At 37.0% G+C, this 16,830-nt stretch overlaps 1 protein-coding gene across 1 annotated transcript; it reads left to right on the top strand.

The window, feature by feature from the left end:
- Positions 1 to 5,885: 5,885 nt before the first annotated feature.
- Positions 5,886 to 11,018, top strand: LOC113282293 (protein SDA1 homolog). The gene is made up of 15 exons (XM_026531277.1): positions 5,886 to 6,495; positions 6,810 to 6,986; positions 7,093 to 7,217; positions 7,662 to 7,791; positions 7,965 to 8,114; positions 8,189 to 8,242; positions 8,343 to 8,438; positions 8,543 to 8,602; positions 8,712 to 8,786; positions 8,884 to 8,937; positions 9,027 to 9,128; positions 9,210 to 9,734; positions 9,888 to 10,022; positions 10,364 to 10,471; positions 10,698 to 11,018. Exons 1-15 carry the CDS (start codon positions 6,094 to 6,096, stop codon positions 10,845 to 10,847), a joined length of 2,343 nt encoding a protein of 780 aa, XP_026387062.1. The 5' UTR covers positions 5,886 to 6,093; the 3' UTR covers positions 10,848 to 11,018.
- Positions 11,019 to 16,830: the final 5,812 nt, after the last annotated feature.

The following is a 16,830-nucleotide window of genomic DNA, read 5'->3' as shown; positions in this document are numbered from 1 at the left end:
AAGAACTGAAATTGGAAGGTTGTGAAGTTAGAGCTGGTGTTGGTTAACTGTAGAAGTTGTTGGAGTGGTTGCAGATTATTCTGGTGTTGAGTTAAGTAGAACTGTTTGTGGTGTTGGTGTTGTCTGTAATGTTGAAGCTGCAGGGGACATCAGTGAATGGGTTGGAGGTGCAGGTGGAAGTTAACTAAGAGGATATGGTCTTACAGTTGATGAATGGTTGTTATTTGAGGTATGTAAGATGAGTCTGATGTGGTATTGATAAAGAAGTATGAATTACAGTTAGTTATGAAGTTGCATGTACTAGACATGAGGAACTAAAATGTGATAAAGCTGAAGTTTATATTGTGAAGTATGTTGAATATGAAGTAATAAAACTAGTTCAGATATGATGAAATTGGTGGACAAGGTTGTAATTGTGTTGAACTGAATTGCAGATGTAGATTAATTTTTGTGTATTTGAGTTGTAGATGAGGATGATATATTGAGTTGTAGAAGTTGATGGCGATGGTGTTTATTTGGATATTGACTGTTGTGAAAAGCTTGGAACTGCAATTGCAAGTAGGCTCATTTGTGAATAGAAATAATCTTGGGAAGTTATGTGGTAGAATTGAATATGTAATGAAATTTTGGAATTGTGGGTAGTGTTGTTGTAGCACCATTATGGTGCATTTGAAGTTTGGCCTGTGCAAAGGCAGTGGCCTTGAGTCTTTCATCTCAGTCAGATGTCTGACTGAGTTAGTCTTTCTGACTTAGTGTGTCTGACTGAGTTAACTCAGTAGACCAAGACCCGACTTAACTTGTTGACTGGACTTTGACCCTGTTAGAGCATTGCTCGGTCGAACTCGCATGCGTTGCTATCTCAAGTATGTTTGTCAATGTTAGTGATCAAAACTATAAGTCTTGATTTCTATCCTACATAGCTAAAGGTATCGGACTAGGATAGAAAGTGTAGTTGAGCTCAAGACTCCATGGCAATCATCATACAAGACGAAGGACTACTCAAGGAACTGGTGGATCTTCATCGACTAAAAGGTATGTGGAGACTTGAACTTATATGTCACTCAAAAGTCTATCTATTCTATCTCCTACTCTTGAGACAAAAGTCGTTTTGATATATAGACTTTCATTATGCACATTTTTTATTTCGAGCCGAGTTTATCTCGCCTATCTATTTCTCGAAATATGTGTTGGTAAGCTTTCGCTTTAGCCGAATTCATCTTTACCTAGTGACGAAAGTCATGTTATGTTTCAATCACTTTGAAAATTGCTCTGACGAAAAATGGTCTGTGAATAACGGCTATATCCGTCCTCTGAGAATGTTTCAATGATTTAATTGAGAATTTAGATTACATAACCATTGGTAGGATATAAACATTGTTGTGGAAACACATATATGTATAAGTCCTTATTCCTTGAACCAAAGTTTGCGAACTTTGTTGATCAAGAGAAATGGAAGTGGCGTGAGCCAAGTCCGCGAACTTGCGGAAGTTCTCGACCCGAGAATTTCTGCTGGATTTTGTGAACGCCTTCCATGAGATTAAGTCCGCGAACCCAGTCCGCGAACTTGAGCAGGTTCTATCTAAAGTCGGTTGTTCCTGAACTAATGTTTAAATAAACTAAGGAATGCTTTTGTAAACCGTGGCTATAAAGTTCATGAACCGATTCGAGTGAATCAAACCGATTTTGCTTCGATTGTGTCCTGTGTAGTTACATAAGATCTAAACAATTGAACAACTCTCTAACTAGTTCATTTGAGTCATTTGAACTAGTTATGGTGAAGAAGAATATGGTTGATATGAAAGTAATCATATGGCTAACCATTTGGTTGACTTGTTGAGCCAACGAATGTTAATGTTTGGGTACGGTTCATAAACCCAAAATTGGACATTTCATTTGTGTGTGACAAGCTAAGTTTTCGATCTAACGGTTGAAAAATATTAGCTTGAATCTAATCAGGTTTTCATCTAACGGTGAATATTGAATGCTTTGTTACTAAGCTGACATTGATTGCAAACCCTAATTTGAAAGTGTATATAAGGGAGAACTCTAGCAACTGGGAAACCTAATCCCCACACCTTACGTGTGATACTAGTTGCATAGCTAGAGTCGATTCTCCTTTAACCTTTGGTTTCTTCTTCTAAACTAGGTTAACGACTTAAAGACTTCATTGGGATTGTGAAGCCAGCCCGATACTACTTTTCTTGTAGTTGTGTGATATGATCTTGCATCTTCTATCGTACGAGTACAATTATAATAATTGGCTTGAGATTTTATATCTCCGATAGGCAAGATAAAAAGTAATCACAAACAAACTTCATCTCATTGTTTGTGATTCCACAATATCTTTTTTCGTTGCGTCGATTAAGATTATTCTGAGGTGATTGATAATACTAAGTTGTTCTTCGGGAATATAAGTCTGGTATTATTGATTGGTTCCTGTTCACCTTGATTTATCAAAAGACGGAACAAAACTCGTAGGTATATTCGTGGGAGATGGACTTATCTATTACCGTAGACTTTTCTGTATGATACAGATTTGTTTATCAAAATCTCCGACTTTCGGTCGTAGCATCTCTTAGTTGTGGGTGAGATCAGCTAAGGGAATCAAGTGCGTAGTATCCTGCTGGGATCAGAGGCGCAGGAGCATAACTGTACCTTGGATCAGTGTGATATTGATTGGAGTTCAACTACAGTCCAGACCGAAGTTAATTCGGAGTAGACTAGTGTCTGTAGCGGCTTAATACAGTTTATGTTCAATCTGGACTAGGTCTCGGGGTTTTTCTGCATTGGCGGTTTCCTCGTTAACAAAATTATGGTGTTTGTGTTATTTCTTTTCCGCATTATATTTTTTTATATAATTGAAATATCACAGGTTGTGAATTGTTCAATCAATTAGAATATCCGACCTTTTGGTTGTTGATTTAAATTGATTGACCCTTGGATATTGGTCTTTGGTACCATCCAAGTTATCTCTCTAGTATTTGATAAAGACTCGCAGATTTCTATTTGCTTGGGTATATATCAAATCGAGAGATTGAGATATAAACTCTTTGATATACTTTTAATCTAGATTGAGTCTGACTGTCTAGTTGATTCTCTAGAAAGTATATTGGAGTTTGTCCATACAGATTGCTAAGCGAAATATTGGGTGTGGTTGTTAGACCCCCGTTTTTTCAGACCCTGGACTTGACCTTTGGTTGACATTTACCGTTAATTGACCATTTGACTATTATTGACCGTTAGTTGACTCTGTTAGACTGGGCCTTAGACTATTAGGCCGGATTAGTGGACTTGGAGTTAAGATCAGGCTTGCTTCATTAGGTGTTTTGGACCCCTTATGATCCGAATTAGCCTTTGGTTCCTTCTACAAAGTTGTAGCTCTTCTTAAGACTTATATAATGGACTGTAAAACCAATCTAATTGAATTAGTAAACCTGTACTATGTTAAATAGATAATGAAAAGGTGTAGAGCCATAAATGGGCTTAGAACCATTGGATAATTCACTTAACCTATAACTAGAGACTTGTATGAGATTATGTTATGAACCTTGTGTGAGCCTTTTGTCTAATCCCTTAGAATGCTTGTATGATTAACAATTACATTTTTATTAAAGATCGAATTCAAAAGATGAACCAGTGGATTGAGGATCTCGAGGTAAGCGAGGCTTTTCATCAAAACAGGTGGGAACTCTTGTAACCTTTTTGTAATCATTAAGCTTTCTTTTTATCTGCGAGCATGATGTATACTTACTTTTTGTGAGCATATATGTGTGTAATCGGAGGGTATGTTGTGTGACATGCGATGATAGATTCTCCAAATGTTATATTATTCTATGCTGATTAGGAGTTTAGACTCCGATTATTTATTTATATATATGTGGGGTTGGGCTCTCCCATATTACCTTTTATAATTTCTTGCGAGAATCTTTTTTATTGCATATTATGCTTGATTGTAAAACCTTAGGGACTTATGTGATACTTCTTGAATCACGACCTGGGAAACCGTGTGGATGGCAGCTATTATTTGAGTTTGGAGTTATTGTCGTCTTCTCCAATGAGTTTGGCGATGGTCAAAATGATACATTTTTGGTTTGTTCTAATACTATTTCTGTGGATCATCCGGTGGTGGTCTTTCACGGGTATTGCTACTAAGGTCGTAATATCCGAGGAAGTGGAATTAGAATGACCTTTCTTTCATGAATGTTATAGTTCGATGTTTGCTGATTGTTGTGTGAATAATGTGATATGCGATGTGTGGTTTCCCCGCGAGGAGTGCCTGTGGTCTCCCCACAGTTCCTCGCTAAGCTCTATTAGGCGAGATGTCATTGCGAATATTATTACTTTTATTTTATATATTAAATTTATATCTTTAATAGGACGGGAGACAACTTGCGAATATTACCTTAATAAGATGGGAAACCGTTTGCGAATATTACCTATTAGGCGAGAAGTCGTTGCGAATATTATATTATATATTTTCTGGGGAAATCATTCGTGTGCATATCATACTTGATTGTCTTATGTTGATTGTTCTATCAAATGTTATTTTCCTATTATCTTTCTAGTATGTCGTTTTTCGATATTATGCTTAGAGTCGTGAGTGAAAGTGTTATTTGCTTTTCTTTACTATTTTACTATAATTATTATATCTATAGTAGCATGTTAGTGATTACTTGAGAGTTATTTGTTTCTATTGGGCACCCTTTGGGACGATGTGCTCACTTGTCCCCACATCAGTTTCAGTATTCATAAGATATGGAGCACACAGAGATATCCGTTTCGTAGCTTAGAGCTTTATCGAATCTAGTGTTGTTGTGTATCTTTTATTATATGTATTCTTTCTTTATTATGTAAACAACACATTATTATATTCATATCACTCGAGAGATTTCCAATTGTATAATATCAGAGTGTATGGGTTTGTTTTGGGATTAGCTTTTGCAATTGAAATACTTAAGATCATTAATCTAGCTTTGATGCATCAATTAGGTTGTAATCTTATTAGCTAAGCAGGTGATTAGGTTGGGGCGTCACAAATGGGTTGTGGAAAAAAAAATCCAAAAAGAAGCTAAAAACAGTTCGGTAGTAAATATACGGCAGCTACATATTCAGAATTTATTTCAAATATGGATCAATGTATTTAGATATAACTGATTAACTGTAGTTAAACCTAGAGTTACCTAACATCAGAAATTGCCACATGCTTAATTTTGGTGCTTCTAGATCAATTATGCTCTAACAATGCTAAAGCAAAAAAAAAAAAAATCCATGCATGGTGTAGGCAGTTTGTTTACAGCTCACAAGTTATGAAAACTCACATTTCAACCCAAGGATGCAACTATTTTTGAATTTTTTTGTATTTTCTTTTGCAAGAGCATGTAACTAAGCGAATTTAGAACATTTGTATGTGTTTACTTTGTGTTTGGCATGGATTTTGAACTGAAACTCCTCATCTTAAACTAAATTTGGATCTCAAAAACAGGTTATGTAAAACTGTGTCAGATAACGGTGTTTATTACTAATTTTAACGATATCCGGTAACCTTATCTGAATGGTAACAGTTAGGATTTTAAGATTTCCGCCAGAAATTATCGGTGTGACGACACCGACAAAGCCAAATACCATTTCCATAGATTCTGTTGACAGCGCTATGTTGATGTGGGTTGTTGGGATTTCCCGAGGATAGAAAGGAATTTTGCTAGTGGATCCGCCAACTCTAGTTGAGGAAATACTACGGTTTCTCGGTCTTGTTACTACTACTGCCCATCCTGTCTACCTCCCTCCCGGTCACAAGTTTCTATGCCTCCACCAACGAAAGGCCGTATAAGATCAATAAATCGTCCGTACATTTCGTTTCATTAGTTCACGTATCGAAATCCCAAAAATGCTAATTAACCCTAATCAATACAAGTTCCGGTTCGGACCCTAGCACCAATTAAACCTAGCAAAAAAAAAACCTAGCACCAATTAAGCGAAACCTACATATTCTCCCTCTTTATCACTCACCGCAGATAAACCCTAATAATCTGGGGTTTCTTCTTTCTTCAACTCAGATATTTTGAAGAAGAAGAAGCAAATCATATCAAATCAACAATGGCTTGTCACGGTATCCCAGTTTTAAAACCGGAATGGTTGGGAGCATCAGGAAAAACAGCAGAGAAAATGAATCTATTAACACTCCAGCACAAGATGAAGATTGACCCAGAAGGATATGAAACTGAATTAGCGCTTTTGTATAAACATTTTGATTCATTACTTTTTTTATTTCAGCAACAATCAGCTTTGAGTTTCTCATCTATTAACGGTGATCCTACTGTTAGTAAAGATCTTGGTGATATGGCTATGTTTTTAGCTCATGTTACTCCTTATTATCCAACTCAGTTATCTGATTATCCGTGTAAATTAGCTGATTTGTTACGTTCGTCTGCAAAGTCTTTGCCGTCGTCTCTGAGATGCCATCTTACTAAAGCCTTGATTTTGTTAATTAATAGAAAGGTAATGAGCTTTTACTACTCAATTTGTTCTTCTTTTGTTCAAGTTGCATTGGTTTATGTGATAAAATGGTTGGAATAGTTTTTGCCCTATAATTATATTGTTGATTGGTGGCACCACCACACAACCATATACAATTACAACCAATCAAATACCACCGCAGACACCTTCACCATATAACTTATGGGGGGTTGTTAGTGCCGTCTGTGTTGGTTGGTGGTGATGTGTTGTTTGTTTGGGAGTCTTGTGTCTGATATTTGGGATATTCTGTTGTTTTCGGTACCGGGATTGTGATAGATTTTGGTCTTTGTTTGTAGTTTGTTGATATTGGAGAGACACTTGGGTTATTTATGGAGCTTCAAACTTTAGGAGATAGGACTTTAAGGAAAGATGCATTCTCGCATGTGATTCATAGTATTCGACGGATGAATCAGAAGCATACGAATGAAACTCAGAATCGACCGCTTCAGAATATTTTGTTTACAATGCTACAGGTCAGGTTTTTTTTTTTTAGCTTCTTAGATTTATGTGAATATGAAGCTATTGGTATTTCTGTTTTAGTGTTAATTAATTATGGGAAGTGGTAATTTGCTTACCTAGGAAGAGGATGAAGCAAAAGCTAAGAGGGCTCTGATTGTACTTTGTGATCTTCACAGAAGAAGAGTTTGGTTTGATGAAAGAACAGCAAATGCAATCTGTACAGCTTGTTTTCATCCATCATCCAAGTAATCACCTTTTATTCTTTTGTATTAATGTTGTATGAAGGATCTTGGCCTTAGAACTAGTACTTTTTCACTTGTCTGTATTGGAAGGAACAAACAACCATCTCATGCGAGGGTTTTTAGATTTTTCATTGCAAGTTTCTAGAGTTTGGAGCCTTAATTAAGATCACCAGCAAGCTTTTTCCATTTTGCCTTGTATATTTTTTTTTTTAATTTTACCTTATTATCTGGTCTGCTTTATAACCCGTTTGTACCAGCTCTTAAACACGGTGGTCCCTGGCTAGTTGGCCAAGGCGGGTTCCACATTTTATAATCTCAGCAGTTGTTGCTCAGCTGTGTTTGAAATGTTGCTTCTAACACAATCTGATTTTTCTTTGTATTTTACATAAAAGTCTAATGTGCCGTTCACTGACTAGTTAACTGGGAATTATTTTTTTAATCTTATAGGATCGTGAATGCTGCTTTGTCGTTCCTTCTTGGTTTTGAAAAAATTGAAGAGGCAGATGATAGTGACGTCGATAGCAGTGAAGATGAGAAAAATCCCCAGGTTGTTCTTCAGAGGGAGGATGTCTATAAGGTATGAAATTCTAAATTTTTGACTTCTCAGAAGCTATTTAGTTTACAGAATTAGCCTTTGTATAATACTTGCAAACACTTATAATTCGATTGGCCATTTCGCCTCTTGTGCTTCTTTGTTGTTTTTGTCAGTTTATAATTTAATGAACAATTGCTTTAATTACCTTACTACAGGCACATCACAAAGGTACACTTGCTAGCAAGAAAAAAAAGCAAGCAAAGCTGCAACGTGCTATTCGCAGCATGAAAAGGCAGCAACGTGCTAACTCAGAGAAGGATACACCGAATTACTATTCACCACTTAACCATTTAATTGATGCGCAGGTTAGCTAGTTCTAATACTGCGGCTTAAACTTTCATTTTGTTTCAGATTTGTGACACTTTTATTTTGTGTACAGGGGTTCGCTGAGAAGCTATTCTCCCGTCTCCAGACTTGTAATGAACGGTTTGAGGTAGCTATTCTCACTTTCCACATATACCTTGCATGTATGCATTCTCCTTATACTCCTACCAGATACTATTATGACGTCAATCTATATCTTTTGTCTTCAGGTTAAGATGATGATATTAAAAGTAATTGCGCGGACTGTTGGACTTCATCGCTTGATTCTATTGAACTTCTATCCCTTTCTTCAGAAATATGTCCAGGTATACCATGTCAATGATGCTTCGATGTATGCTATTTTGGCATACTTCATATGTCGGTAGCGCTGTATTATACTAATTTGTTGATTGTCTTGATACACTTGCAGCCTCATCAACGTGATATTACTGAGTTGCTTGCTTCAGCAGTTCAGGCTTGCCATGATATGGTTTGCTTCTCTTCTCCTTCTAGTATCGTTCTGTCATATTGCTGCATTGGAGATTGTTTGGGACTAATGGAATGCTCTAATATTTCTATTCATATCTTTTTATTAATAGGTTCCTCCTGATGCGGTTGGACCATTGTTTAGACAAGTGGTTAACCAGTTTGTGCATGATAAGTCTCGAACAGAGGTATTCAGTGCTCTTGTTTTCGTTTTATTTTCTATTGTATCATGTTGGTTGAGCTGGTTTTGCAATCATTTCTCTTACACGATGTTTCTTCTTACAGGCAATTGCTGTTGGACTGAATGTTGTAAAGGAAATCTGTCTCCGTATTCCCCTGGTATACCTTTTTATCTGTTTCTCATCTCTTGTTTCAAACCCTTAAATGACCCAAAATCTTACTCTGTTATTGTTTTATTCCACATTTAGTTAATGACAGAAGATTTGCTGCAAGATCTGGTCCTATATAGGAAGTCACATGAGAAAGCTATATCTACAGCTGCTCGTTCATTGATCACTTTATTCAGAGAGGTTATGATTTAACTTTCGATCTAATCTTTGGCTAGCAGTTGCGTCATTTGAGTAGGAATACTAAGTATAGTTGCCTTGTAGGTATGCCCTTCATTGCTGGTTAAGAAGGACCGTGGTCGCCCCACTAACCCCAAGGCACGGCCAAAGGCCTTTGGAGAAGTGAATATTGCTAGTAATGTGTCTGGTCTTGAGCTATTACAAAATGATGATGGTGAGGATGAAGAAAATGATGGTGGTGATTCAGATTCAAGTATGTTTGACAATGACGAGGAAGAGGGTACTGAGATAACCGACAATGCAAATGCTCAGCTCAGCGATGAAGATGAAACCGAAGAAAGTGATGCAGGTCTAGATGGTGATAATGAAAGTGATCAGAGTGAGGAAGAAGAATCTGATAGTGAGGACGGGGATGGCCATGAGGATGAAGAGCAGGAGGACTCTAACAAACGTAAAAGGAAGCTCGGTGACTATGCTGGGGAGTTGAATGCTGATACAAGTCTCCAGGCCCTTAAGAGGATAGCAGAATCGACTAGGGAATTTGAATCATCAGATTTGGCCGATGGTATCTTATCAAATGAAGATTTTAAACGGATCAAGGAGTTGAAGGTAAGAGAAAGTGACTTATGCAGGAATATTGAGGATAACAAACTGAATCGTTCCTATTTGACTTCTTTTACTATCTGTTTGTCCTAAAGTTGCATATAGTTATTCTTTTCCTGGACTTGGCTAATTCACTATTTTATCTCTTTGGCTTACCAGGCAAAGGAAGGAGCAAAGCTTGCTTTAGGTCAACATGGGCTGTTAAGGAAGGGCCCAGAAGCAAAGTCACCTGCATTTAAGGTTCCCAGTTCTGAGGAATTAAGTCTTAAGCGAGTGAATCCATCAGTGCTCGAGGTGAGGCCTACATTTATTCTGAGCTCTTTAATGCCCTTGCATTTGTTACTTCATATACATCTATGACGGTACTACCTCCATACATTATGTTTATTAAATTGTTTGTAGAACCTTATGTTGCACTTTATTACAGAAATGGTACATCAATCTTATATATCTCCAATCCATGCTCAAAGTTAGCATTTTCTCTTCCTTCCAATAAATAGTGAATGCAATATAAAGAACAAGAGATCCATTATTGTTACAAAAAAGCAATGAAATTGCAAGCTCCTACTTTGGCATTCCTGTTTCCACTTTTTCAATTGGGTTGTACTAAATATTTTGTACTTATTGCTTTGCAGATTAACATAAGAAGGAAGATGACCAAAGAAGAGAGGCTAGAATTAGTTAAAGCTGGAAGGGAAGATAGAGGAAAGTATCAGGCCCGAGCTGCCATAAAACAGAAAAAGGTGTTATTTTTATCATTAAAAGAATCAGAATCAGATTTTGTTAGTAAGAGTGGTATCCTAATCTTGCCTTTTACACATCCCCTTTTCTCCTTAATGCAAATTGTGGATTGATGGGTGATTCAACAATTTCCACATTACTGTCTTCGAATTTGTTTGAAAGGGTACGTAGTAGCCTACAGACACCAGATGTTTCCTTAATGTATTTTCTGATTGCTTTGTTGAACAGACCGGTGGTACCAGCAACAAGCAAAAGGAGCACAAGAAGAATATGCCTATGGTTGCAAAAAGAGCAAAAATTGTACGATCTCGACAAGAGAGAAAGAGATTAAACCGAATTGCTGGCAAACAGTTCAGGGGTAAGAAAGCATGGAAGTAGGCCTGATGTAATGCTGTAAAAGAAATCCTTATTTGTTTCCCCATTAATTTTGGTTATATTATCGATCTTATATTTGGTTATGTTATAAGCTCGCCTAAGTATTTGTTTTTTACTTTTTAAAAATGAATGAAGATTAATAGGAAAGATATTAAATAGATTTTTTTCTTTATATATGTGGATACTATTTAGGATTTTGAATTATGTTATACGTAGTATTAAAAATGATTTTATAATTATAGAAAATTAAGGGTATATTTGACAGTGCAATGAGAAAATCTAGAATAGATAGCACAGTTTGGCTAAGTTAGCCTATTTAAGTGGTGGTCAAGATCTGTTCTTTCAAAAGATAAATCCAGTCACAACGATCCCACAATGATCCCACCGTATCCAAGTGTGACTTTGGGTTTGGAGTAGGATTAAAACGCTCATCCCATTTAACTCTTCTTCCACTTCCTCCCATGTACTAGGGATGGCAATGGGGCGGGGACCTTGAATCCCATCCCCTTTCCATTCAAGAAAACAAAAACCCATCCCCTACCCGTTACCTATAAGATTGGGGCAGGGACGGGTATGACAAATACCCGTGGGGGATGAGTTTTCCATGAGTATCCATAACATTAAAAAAGATATTTAGAATTCTATCATAATCCCATATGTCGTTATACCATTGAAGTGATAAGTGCAAAAATATTATTAAAAATAATGAAGCTATCAAGTACGAAGATTTTTTCTTCCAATTATTCTTTGTTGCAGTCAAATAATAAGCTTGATTATAATGTGGAATTAATAATTAACATTGTAAGATCGACCATTAATAGCATAACATGTAAGAGTGAGTTATAGAAATACCTTATGCACACTATATTCCTAGTAAATATCTATAAATGTTATATGAAACAATCACTCAACCCTACATATGAAAGGTACAGGGCGGGTATAGGGTGGGACTTTAAATCCCATCCCCACCCCATCCTCGCATCACTAATATCGGGGATTATCCATATCCCGCCCCATTTCCCGTCTGTTCGGGTAAAACTAGGGCTGCACAAGACCCGCCCAAGATACCCAAACCCACCCGTACCCGCTAAATCCGTGGGTTTTTAATCCATACCCGCCCGTTGTGGGTGCGGGGTTGGTTATGAAAAAAAAAACCCGCTGTCTATGGGTGCGAGGTTGGTTTAAGCTAATACCCGCCCATACCCGCCCAAAAAACCCGCAGATTATATACCATTAGATAAAACTAATCCTAGTCGTCCATTATGAAACCCTAATACTAGTAGATAGGATAACTGATAACCCTCATTCACTTTCTACACTCTTCTCTCTGTTCGGCCTCTCCTCTTCTTCCTCCTCAGTTCTCCTTCTTCACCTACGAACGACAATTACCAGAAATCTTCACCAGAAATCGACAACAACAACTTCGAATCTTCACCACAAATCGACAACAATCGAAAAATCAACAGATTAAACACTTAATCTTCATCTGTGAACTTCCTAGATATGAATATTTTGGGGGTTTTGGTTTTTTTTTTCTCACTTAATCAAGGAGAATAGAAGTTACTCTAAATATTTGAATATAAAGTGGGTTTAAACCCGTTTAAACCCATACCCGCCCAACCCGTAGCGGGCGGGTAACAAAACCCGCCCGCTGTTTGTGGGTGCGGGGTTGGTTATGAAAAAAAAAACCCGCAGTCTGTGGGTGCGAGGTTGGTTTTAGCTTATACCCGCCCATACCCGCCCATGTGCAGCCCTAGGTAAAACCCTACCCAATAGGGGTGGGTCCCCACGGGGATGGGTATGGGTGGGGAAAATTGCCATCCCTACCATGCACGTTTAAATTACTCTTCCACTTCCTCCCATGTATGTTTAAATTACTCGATTGTAAAGACGAAACTTTCTACATTAAATCCCCTGCCTCCTCTTATCCTCTATATGTCGAATGTTGTTAGGAATCCCCTGCCCTCCCTGCCTCCTCTTATCCTCTATATATCGAATGTTGTTAGGGTTCTAGAGCAAAACACAAGGATTAAGTAACTAAATAGGTATAGAACCCAGATCAAAACACTTTGAATTGGGGTTAACCACAAGAAGAGAACTAGAAGATTAAGAAGAGAAAAAAGAAGATTAGAGAAGATTGAAGAAGAGTTTTGTATTAATTTGTTAAGTCTTTTACAAACTCAGGTGAAGTATTTATAGGAAAGCTAGACTTGTGAAGCAGGAAACATTAGTTATAGAGTTCTAACTAAACAGGGAAATCAAAATAAGCTAAATATAGGAAAGCTATAAAAGAAATCTAGTCTGGGTAAGTGTTGGTACCGAACAAATGTCGAACATAGATTGCCTCCTGCTCAGAATTGCTCTAGTTTCTCAGCTTCCAAATCCCATGATCACCACGGATAATTTTCCACTTCTAATCGGAATATTTTTGTGATTTTTGAATGTTGATTTTTTATTTTTTTTATTTCCCCGTGATTATATCCCTATGTTTTTAGTAACCAAGATTTAGGAATCCAAGATGTTATCACGCATGAGTTTCGAATCTACCCAAAAACATCCTTCCAAATATGATCTCCTATACCGCAACGCTGTAGGCAAACCCTTTCCAGCCTCGACCGTGGCTCGGTACGTCTAATATTATATTCCCGAAGCAGGGTTTTTATTCACTTTTTTTACGGTGTTAGTGATTTCAAATTTATGCTTCCATGTCTTGGGTAGATTTTTCCCTAAAAAACAAATCTAATTCTGTTTGTTTATTGGTTACTTAAATGGGAATCTTCAACATTTACGGGAATCCCCGTTGTGATATCTGTTCAGAAAATTTCTTGCTTTTGAATCAATAGGTAACTTTTTTTAATGCATAGTTTGAATCTTTGATATGAGCATATAATGCTACTTATGAAACACGCTTACAATCTCAATCGTCAAGAGCGGTGACTTAAAGTCTAAAGTAAGATGTTACCGTAAAGGGACAACCGAATATATTATATTATAAAGATTATACCCAAAAAATACTTTACTCAGCTGGAAACAATAGTCATTACTCATTTTAATATACTAATAATACATCAAAACAAAAAAGTTACCACAGTAAAAATTAGAAATGAGACCCCAAGGATAGCGTTTCCTATATCACACAACAACAATTGATACATTACTGAAAGGTAAAATGTGCATGTGCGGTTACGGCACGGGCTAAGTCCTAGTATAAACAGAAGCGGACAACTATTTAAGACAAACTAAAATGGAATAGAGGACTAATAAAAAAAACGGAGGGAGTAATAATTTTGGGGCCAAACTAAAAATATAATTTTAATAGGAAATGACTATATACAACCTACACTTAAGTTAAATAAAACCCTTTCTAAATATTGTTAATTGAACTAATGTACATTAAACCCCACATTAACATCTTTCCTCTGACCTAGTATTTTTCCTCTAATAGATGTTGATAGGTATAGCAAATCATTGCTTGTGTCCTAAGTATAGCAACTTAAGAGGTTTGTCTCTTAAAGTTAAGTTAGGAAACCCTATACTTGTAGAAAAAGTAATCCTTGTTAAGAAATGTGTATAGTCCTATTGATATGTATAAATAGCCATAGAGAGAACCTAGTAGAAATACACCAGAAGTCTATTCTTCTCTACTAAAGGGTTTGTATATTTCTCTCTCTTATACGGTGATACATAAAATTACTTATTCCTTCTCGAGGATTCAACCTCGTTAAATACTTGTTCTTCTTGTATGTGTGCATGTGATTGTGTTCTTGACAATATTGGAGTACTGTGTAGTTGTGCAGACTTAATGCTTTCGTGGGTATTGGCACAACAATTGGTATCAGATCAAGGAGACGTTCTTGGATACGGGTATTCATATTGCAAGTTAAAATGATGGTATTTTTCTGAGACTGCTTGAGGTAATTCGAATCTCAAAGGTTCTGTTTTATCTATATTTGTTTATTTGTGAAAAATAGTTGATCCGGAAAAACCAGAGGATATAATCGAATCATCAGAGTCCACATATAAAGATAAAGAAACAAAAAGAGAAATACTTCATTCACATAGGTCATAACTTAAGGTAGAATAGTTTACGGGAACCATTAACTTTGGTTTATAAAGAACAGACATAATGGATGCTCTTGTTCATCTTGACCTAGAGGAAGCTCTAGAAGGTCGACCAGTGGAGATGTCTATCAATCAGTGGAACAAGGTGAATAAATTATGTCTTCGTTTCGATTTGAGGGTAGCAACGGCAGTAAGAGTTAATTATCAACACGAGACTTCAGCTAAGGATATCTGGGAAAAGCTAGACAGGGAATACCTTGTGAATAACGTGGCCAATAAGATACATCGTACGAGAAATTTGTATCGTTATAACATGAAGAAAGGTATAACTTTAACTGAGCACCTAGATTCATATAATAAACTTCTTGCTGAGTTGGTTAACAGATGAGATAATCGAGGACGGGGAACAAGCTTTGTGTCTGATAAACTCTCTTCATGAAAAGTATAAACCCGTGATTAAGGCTTTGATGCACGACAAGGATAAGATGACATATGCTGGGGTCACTACAACATTGCGTAGTGAGTAGTTTAGCAAGATGGACCGTGAAAACCTTGCAAGTGAAGCTGACAGTACTATGGTCCTTGCAAGAGGTCGTTCAACAGATAGGAGAAAGAAAACTGATGATCGCAGTAAAGGTAGAGGTCTCCCAAACGTAAGGATAAAGAAAGAGATAACAAGAAGGCCGAGATGAACATTGAAGAATCGGATGGTACTTCTGATTTGTCCCTGACTGTGACACCATCAACTTGTGTTATTACAGATGGTACATGGGTATTAGATACTTGAGAAACGTATTATTTATGTTCATATTGGGACTGTTTCTTAAGCTTTGAAGAGATTGATTGAGAAGTATGTATGGGAAACAATCATACCTGCCGGGTGATTGGGATTAGTAATATTCATTTCAAGATGCATGACGGTATGGTTAGAGATATGAAGGAGGTAAGATATGTACCTTCCATAAAAAAGAATTTGATTTCACTCGAAATTTTAGAGGTTATAAGTTAGTCGTTGAGAATGGTGTTCCATAGATAATCTCTGTACCTATGGTAATCACGAAGGGTACACGTCATCATAACTTGTACTACTTGAATAGAAGTACAATCATAGGGGATGTTTCCATTTTTGAACACATTGAGAATGCAACTACCGAGAAGACAAAACTATGTCACATGAGACTTGCACATCCTAGTGAGAAGTCGTTGCATAGTTTGATTTAACAAGACTTGTTAAATGTGTTATTGCTTCAATTTAGCATTTTGTGAACATTGTGTAAAGGCCAAGAAAAAAGAACAATCTTTGGTACGACAATCCAGAATACTAGTGGAGTTCTTGACTATATCTACTCAGATGTTTGGGGTACCTCCAAGAATGCATCATAGGGAGGAAAATATTGGTTTGTGTCGTTCATTGATGACTGTTCTAGGCGCGTATAGGTGTACACCATGAGGCACAAGAATCAAGTCCGAGAAGTCTTTGTGAGGTAGAAAAAGGCAACTACGACTCAAACTGGCAGAAAGACCAAAGTACTGCGTTCGCTCAATGTTGGAGAGTACAAGAGTGATCCGTTCTTGCAATTATGCATGTTAGGATGAGGGGATAAAGAGGCACTCAAAGTTAAGAAGACACCGCAACAGAATGGGGGTAGCTGAACGCATGGATTGTACTTTGCTGGAGAAGGCATGATGTATGTTATCTAATGCTGGATTAGGTAAGGCGTTTTGGGATAAGGTAGTTACCTATGCGTGCTTCCTCATTAATAGGTTGTCATCATCTACATTAGAAGGTAAAACTCCTAATGGAGAAATGGTTCGGTAAACCATCTTATGACTATGACTCAATTCATATCTTTGGTTGTCCTACGTGGTATCATGTTAGTGAAAACAAGCTTTATAACGTACCATGAGAAGAATCTTTATGGGT

Source organism: Papaver somniferum, chromosome 5, assembly GCF_003573695.1.
Source record: "Papaver somniferum cultivar HN1 chromosome 5, ASM357369v1, whole genome shotgun sequence".
NCBI classification, from domain to species: Eukaryota; Viridiplantae; Streptophyta; class Magnoliopsida; order Ranunculales; family Papaveraceae; genus Papaver; species Papaver somniferum.
This window is presented reverse-complemented; position numbering and strand designations above follow the sequence as displayed.